The following is a 7,942-nucleotide window of genomic DNA, read 5'->3' on the forward strand; positions in this document are numbered from 1 at the left end:
ATTATTAAATTTGATAAAGACAACTGAAATATATTTAAAGAGAAGGTAATTGTAAAATACAAAAGTTCAATAAAATGACATCAGAATATACTCATAATAAGAGAATTTGGGTCTTATCATTATTTAAATGGAGATTGAAAAATTACATTATCAAATCACTTTATCTTAAATTAATGAATTTATTTTATTTATACTTAATAGTTTTTTTGGCCCTTCATTAAAAAAACTTTTAAGAAATTCTGATTTTGAAGAAATTTTTTATTTTACATTTAATAATTTCTTTTGCCTTGGTAAATTCATGGGACTAACATATTTAGGAATTTTGATTTAAAATATTTGTTAGATGTATTTATAAAGAATTTTTTGGTGCAAATAAAGCAAAAGTAGACAACCAAAACTCATTAATGTTGGAAACGTGAATATATGATTAATCGTGAGCTAAGAATTTACTCATATTACCCACATGGAAATTCCTGACCGCTCAAATGAAAGGTTCTCATTGAAAGAGTTTAAATTACTATAATGGATAGATAGATATATCGAATCCTTGCTTGCATAAGTCCTCTTGTAGGAAGCCTCAGTCCAATTTATCAGAAGTAATCGTTTCCATATCATGCTACATCATTTGAAAGTCTCTGCTAGTTCAAAGCCTGAAAATCCTCGGCCCTAATATTTCTTTCTCAACCGTAATCCAAAATCTTGAAAAATTTTATCCAGTATAAACGGAATTAGTGTAAAATACAGAAAAGAAAATACAAAATGTCTTGCGTGGGCGCAGGGGCGTATGGTGTGATGGGGCTGAAAAAAAGAAGAGGAAAGGAGCGTGGACATTGATTTATTATTTCTTTGTTTGTGCATACCTATATTTGAGTTGATTGATTTTTTACAAAAATTTAATGAAGATATTATTAATAGGTTGAGTTATGTACAAGAATTTGGAGAGTTGATCAACCACGTGTTGCCTAATTTCCTTAGAAGCCTTAACATTTTATTCTTTTTATAATTTTTAGGGTAAAATGCACTCACCTCCCTTAGAGTTTAGAAAAATAACACTTAACCCCATTTGTTGAGAAAATATACACTTAACTCCATTCACTTATTTGACCAAATTATTTTTCAGTAAAAGTACCAATTGAGGTCATAACTTTTGGAAATTTTTCTTTTTAGGATCATATATTTATTTTTTACTAAATAACGCTCACATTACATAAAATTCTTATTTTAAAAAATTATTTATTTTGAAAAAAGTACAAAAAAATGAAGCTAAAAACTATTAAAAAAAAAGAAGATGGAAATGATACAATAAAAAAAAAAAAAGGAGGCGGTTGAGGCTCCACTGACCACTGCTGCATTAGGCGATGTCACCAGAGGACGCTGAGACCTCGTGGTGCACACTCATAGCTAGAGGCGAGCCACCAAAGATGAATATGGTACAATAAAAAAGGAGATCTTATCCACTTACAAGGGTACTACTTCTTGAACTGTTTAATCATATCAAATGATTATGGGATAATAGTGACTACCGTAAGTGACCACCACCCCGTAGCAACATTGTCGAGGCATTTCCTCTCCCTTCGTCCATCTTTTTTTTTATTTTTTATGTTGTTTGATTTTTCAATCTAATTTTTAAAGTAAAAAACATATAATAACAGCAAGAAAGGACTTAACACTAACATTTTACATAACAAGGGCACTGGATTTCCTCCGGTGCCCCGATGGCACCATCAGATTGAAAATGACTCGACTCCCAGTCAACTTGATTTCCTCCAGTGCCCCAAAATGGGGCAAACCCAAATTCAAGCAAATCTCAAGTTGACGTCACTCTACCTCAAGCACGAATCAAGCTCAACATATGAGATTTAATTGATAGTAACCAGTTCAATGAAGACCAAAAAAGTGATACTTGCAAGAATGTTTTCTGCAATTATTTCGAACCCACAAGACAATTTTCATCTGAAACAAGAAGGAAAAGTGAATTTTTCATCTAAAAAACATTGGGGTGTTGGAAATTAGCACATTGAACTACAAACGTGACTTTCCACATCTACCGGGGGGGGAATTTAACGATGCCAAGACATGCTACAAGGCATCAATATATGACAAGTAAATAAAATAAAAAGATGGGAAACAAAAAAGAGAACAAAAAAATCCGATGAGAATGAATTGATGAGACTACGCGTTGTACTTGCAGAGATTCTCAAATCCCATGTACTCATGCCTTTGAATCTTCCCAACCATGTTTGATATCCCAACACCACCTGTATAAAGATGCAAAAGAAACTCGTAAGTCATCTGAGATCACTTTCCTAAACCAGGAGGGCAAAGAAAATGGAATAGAATAAGTAATGTCTCTATGCAACAAAAGTAGGAAAGGTTGTCAAAAAGCTTTTGCTTTTTCATTTATGTAGGGAAACACGAAGTTGCATCAAAAAGTTTGTTGAAGGCATTGGTTCCAAGTTTTCTGGGAAATCACTATGCAAAAACTATTTAACTACTACATTTCCTTTTCCTTGGCAAGCATAGAAGATCAAAGTTATATGCTAAGGGAACTACATTCAGAAGATGTATTTTAGGCGAAGCATGAAGAACTTCATTGATTCCTAAACAGGTCAGGAAAGAAGGCAAAAAGTGGAGATGTCCTCCAATATATCGCACAAACAGAATCAAAAGGGAAGATACATATAAATGTACACATAATATACATGAACGGAGTTAATTAAGAATGAGCACTCACCAAGAGAGAGAGCACTGACAAATATTGTGAGGGCCAGAATAAATATTATAAGTGAAGCCCTTCCGAGTAGAATGATGAGCTTCCTGACAACATGTTGCCCTATCACCGCAGCAATGGTAGCCACAATAACTAAGTACAATGCTGCATAAAATTTTACGATCACCATCAGAAGAGGGTGGTGAAGACATGCAATTTTGAAACTAAATCCAACATGAGCTACAAAGCAACAATTCGTATAGCATCACCTCTTCACTTACCATAAGGGACAGGGAACCGTTTGAGAAGATAGTATTCCACAACAGACATCGATGATGAGAAGGTCATTGCAAATGTTGCCGTGGCACTTGAGACCTGCAGAGCAATGAGAAGACATGGGTAAAGGACTCAGGATTTGGGTCAACACTTTCGACAATACCTATTCAAAGTGGAAGAATCTTTATTTTCTGCCTTCATTGGCCCATGTGAAAGGCAACTAACGTTTCATATCTATGTTCCACATGCATTGTAATGGCGCTCGCCCTATCTAATGCATCAGAGTAATAAACATGTAAGAACTTTTTGGGGCCGTCTGAAATTATTTGCAATAATTTGTGATCAAGCACTATTTTCATTGTTTGCACAGAAGGGTCAGAGCTTGACAACAAATAAATAGAGGTTAATGGGAGGTGATGGCAATGAAGGAGCTGATAGTTTGGTGCAATCAGCCTAGTTGTATGGTGTATTTAAGACATATCTTCTAGTTCTTTATTAATATGAGAAAAAAAAAATGACTCACTTGAGGAGGAATTCCCAGCTCCAAGAAAAGTGGACCCATAATGAAACCTCCACCTAAGCCGAGCAGGCCTCCAACTACTCCAGCAAGCACACCGCAGGTACAGTAAAGTGCAAGCTGATACACTTTGAGGTTACTGCCCTGATCTCCCTTGGAGGCTATCTTTCTTTTTCCCTTGTACAAGCTAACTGCCTCGTAAAGGGACACCCCAAAAGAAACTGGAATCTGCATAAAATGCAAATGATGCCTCAGAATTCAAATATCAAAATTATAGATGTGCCCCATTCAGTTGCCAACTCCAGAGTGAAATCTTGCATTCAACTTTTTAACATGAAAAGAGATATAGAATAACATTTATAACAAGCACATTCTGGGCAAGAAAACTAACCTGCATCAAGTTTATTACCCAGTATGATATTGAACAATTAGATGTCTTCTCCTGTCAATATGAAAAAAATTTCTCCCATCAGTGGAACTCGATGTATGAGACTCTAGAGAAACTAGAGAATACAGAAAGGCAAGCAAACCTTAGCAATCTGCAGAGCAAGGAACGCCACCCACACAAAGACGAGCAGCCCAAGTTCTTTCCAGTAAACATTCTCAAGAACTCCAACCTGCAACAAAATCAGAGAGTGGGATTCAGGAAAAATATATATATTTACATATAATATATATATATATATAGCTTATTAAGAAGCTGGAATGTAGTAAGGTGACTACCTCTGGTTCCTCCTGCTGAGGTCCACTAGGGAGCGCCTTGTATTCTACTTCTGCATTTCCATTACCTGAACAAATAAAAGTAGTCCTAGTGGGTTTAAAAGCTGATACTAACAAAGAATACCACCAATTTACTAGCTAACGAAAGTTGATAGAGTTTAAACTTTACCGTTGGACTCCAATTGCTTGACAGCTTCCTGCAATTATTAGATTAAAAAAAAATTAAAAAGAAAAGGTTTAGAACAGTAGCAATTAGAAGCCACATACAGCATACGCTATCTAAACCATTATTCCAATTATCCTCCTAAACTTGAAGATTTGCCAGATGCATATCATCAAAGTTCAAACAAAACCTCAACCCAGAAATAGAATGGCTTAAAGGACATCAGATGACAGAATATATATGGAAATGGTATGAGATAGAAGACGTAGAGTAATATACCTTTTTCAATAAACTTTCCTTTTTCCATGTCTCAACACCTTTGAAGAATGCCTTTGTGGATGTGCCTGCATATTTTAAGCATTCAGTAATTAAATTCCATTAACAGAAACTAACAAGAATATTACAGTGGTAAAATTTACCTATGAAGAGAATGATAAGCAACACAGTGACCATCCAGTCAGCAAATATCACGTTGAAAGCTACTCCAATACTAATCCCGAGCATGAGCATTGGTTGGATGAGCAGGGCTAAGTCATAATCTATAATAGGCATATCTATGGTAGGATGCCTCAGCTTAAGGTTGTAATAAACTGTTGATCCTGCAGCACCCATGATCATACCTGACAAATTAGCAAACACCAGTTAGGACTTTCTCCAATCCTTGCATTAATGAAGCGAGTTCCATGTAAATACTTTCATACTGAATTAGCTCAACAAAATACAATTATGGCTCGATTAGAAAATCTATAATACCGGACATAAAATTTTTCAGCTCAACAAAAAAGGAAAGCAATCTAATTATATAAAAAAGCAATAACATGCCATCACAGGGTTAATCAACTCATGCAGAAACTTGTTCCATGAGGACAGCTTACCAGTTTTACAAATTCTGTACACTTTTCCTATAGATGTGGTTTTAGGCGAACCTACAATTTTTCTTACTTTATCATTGGTTGAACCTACTTCTGGGGTCACAACCCCCATGAAGATAAGCAGTAATTTTGAGATCTATTTATTTTCATCAGGTAAAAGAAACTTATGTATAGATGCTTCTGTTAGTTCCATAAATGCCACGAAAATATACTTAGCTAAAAGAGAACGCTTAATTGCTGAATTTAGATTTAAAGGGGGAAAAGGCTATTCCACCAAAAAAAAGTTCCACCGGAAAAAGGGGGAAAAGGCTATTGCTTTGAAATCATATTGCACACATATTAAACATAATGAGTTTAATATTTTCTAAAACAATGTCGGGTCGGGCGACATAAATGAATTCCTTCCTGAGGTCCACGTTTGACATTTTGATTTACAGAAACAAATAATCTGCCCTTCCAAAGTTGGCAATAGAAAACCTTTTTATTTCTTGTTGGGGAATGCAAGGATGACAGTCACAGGAAACCATATGACGACACAAAACAATCCCTCTATTGGCGACTCAAAACATGCATGTGCCAAAAGGTTGAGATTTCTTCTCTAAATCATAGAAGAAGAAAAATAAAATTTGTCCTTACATTTTGATATAGCTGTTGCTGACTTCGGGTCAAACCCTATAATTAGGCTAAGCATGGGAACAAAAATGCCGCCGCCACCAACCCCACCTACACTACCAAAAGCTGCTCCAAAGAACCCTATTATTGTTCCAACAATAATACGCCAACCAAATTTCATATCCTGCAAGGAGAAATTCACCAAGTCAGTCTCATAATTCCAACAGTTAAAGGAGAGCATATGATACAGCTGCTATGTTAATCCTGTGCCTCATCGATAATCCAACATTCCAAAATGAGTTCAAAGCTGGGATAAGATAAAAGCAGCTGCCTCAATCACCTCAGATTTATTCAACACTTTTTGCCTTTTTTTATTTACTATAGAAGATTACTGCAATTAAAAATTGTGACGAACAGCTACTCATCATCCCCTGAATCATCAGGGCACTGTTGTCATGCGCCAAAGGATAACGACACATTTTGAGTATCTGGGGCATCAAAATTCAAATGGACAAAGATTCAACTTGTGCTTGCAAAAGGCTCCTGTTTCTCACAAAAGCTTCAGCTGCATTTAACCCCTTCAAATTACGAATTACCCGAGTGAGTCGTATACACAATTTTTCTGACACAGAATGTTGCGATTGGTAACATTTTTAATAGCTGGCTGCAGTGTCTCTACCATCAAATGAAAGATTAGATCCCACACCTAACAGTGATCCGCCTATATCTGATAGCAGATAGGTGCACAGATTTGAATCCCGATATCCATCATGACATCATCGGAGCAAATTCAATGCAAGAGAAACAATAGAAGCCTAAACTCAAATTTAAACCACGCATCACAAAAAACAAGTACAGGGCATAACATTATAAAGCGAAGAAGAGTTGAGTGCTAAATTACCGGCCAGACATGGTGATAACCCGTCTCGTCCGATTGCCACAAGAAATTCACAGCTTTGTGGAGGAAACCCGAAACCGAGACGGTTTCCTCTGTTCCATTCCCTCCCGAAGCTCCCAGCTTTAAGCTTCTCTCCGCAGAAGCAACGAAGACGGCAAATACGAGGTGAAGGAATATCACTGGAGCTGATCTCAACATCCTCTGCCTCGCTCCGCACAAACCCATCTCCAGAATCCTTGTTTCTCTCTCGTGGAGGCAAAATTTCACAAGTACCTTCCTGCTTCCAGGAACGGATGCCTTTTCTAAGAGCAGATTACTGCTTCGAGCTCGGTGGCAGCTCGGAAACTGATTCTGCGGGAAGGATAAGGCGAGATCGCCTTACGGGAACAGCGGAGCGGAGTTCCCTGAGGTAACAACGGAATTCACACTAATTTCACCTACAGAGTCTCCCTCCCTGCCTCCCTTTCTCGCTATGTGTCTCTCCCTCAAAGTTCAGATGAGCAAGAGAGAACCCGAGCAAAGGAATGTGCCCTTCAACGGCAGTTCCAGAACTAGCAGAGAAGAGAAAACGGAGCAAGAATGAAGCTCTGAATCTTCAACGGCCCGGCAACCGGCGTAGCCAAGTACCTGGAATATGCCGAAGAAGAAGAAGAACAAGAAGGAGAGCGGAAGAGTAGGATGGGATGAAGCAAACAAAAGGCGGAGGGGAGTGGGAGGGATATCCCGAGAAATTTTTGTTTGGGTTTCTCGAGAAAAGCGAAGCAGAAGCTCTTTTATAGACACAGAGATTGGTTGATTGATAGAGAGAAGAAGAGATTCTCCCTCTTCCTGGGTTTTTAAAATCCAAATGAAAAAAAATAACAAACCCTCATTTGGTTTCAGTAATTCGATATTTATTCGCTTTAAGTGATCTCGAGTTCGAATTTTAAAAATGAAAAAAATTCATACGGAAAGAATTATATCTTTTAGTATGTCGATCTGATTCAAACTGAATTAGTCGAAATTTTTTAAATATCTGAATATCAGAATGGACATTGAATAAATTTCAGAGAATATAATATAGTATTTACTCAAGTCATTGAAAGTATCTCACGTTTCGAAAAAGTTATTATCCAATCGAAAATTAGTTTAGTCAACAAATTAAAGACGCTACTAGGTACTTCAGCTCGAGCTA

At 36.9% G+C, this 7,942-nt stretch overlaps 1 protein-coding gene across 2 annotated transcripts; it reads right to left on the reverse strand.

Moving 5' to 3' along the window:
• Positions 1–1,858: 1,858 nt before the first annotated feature.
• On the reverse strand, positions 1,859–7,540 carry LOC116192395 (sulfite exporter TauE/SafE family protein 3-like). 2 transcript variants are annotated; one of them, XM_031520937.1, is made up of 12 exons: positions 6,772–7,540; positions 5,895–6,054; positions 4,806–5,006; positions 4,666–4,730; positions 4,393–4,420; positions 4,227–4,291; positions 4,034–4,120; positions 3,901–3,945; positions 3,510–3,737; positions 2,992–3,085; positions 2,735–2,875; positions 1,859–2,258 (listed from the first exon to the last, which is right to left on the reverse strand). In XM_031520937.1, the coding sequence occupies exons 1-12, from the start codon at positions 6,991–6,993 to the stop codon at positions 2,173–2,175; spliced, it is 1,422 nt and encodes a 473-aa protein (XP_031376797.1). In that variant the 5' UTR covers positions 6,994–7,540; the 3' UTR covers positions 1,859–2,172. The 2 variants fall into 2 exon arrangements, with proteins under 2 accessions (XP_031376797.1, XP_031376796.1); XM_031520936.1 differs by having other exon boundaries at positions 3,510–3,731; positions 3,895–3,945; positions 6,772–7,537.
• Positions 7,541–7,942: the final 402 nt, after the last annotated feature.

Source organism: Punica granatum, chromosome 1, assembly GCF_007655135.1.
Source record: "Punica granatum isolate Tunisia-2019 chromosome 1, ASM765513v2, whole genome shotgun sequence".
Lineage (NCBI taxonomy): Eukaryota > Viridiplantae > Streptophyta > Magnoliopsida > Myrtales > Lythraceae > Punica > Punica granatum.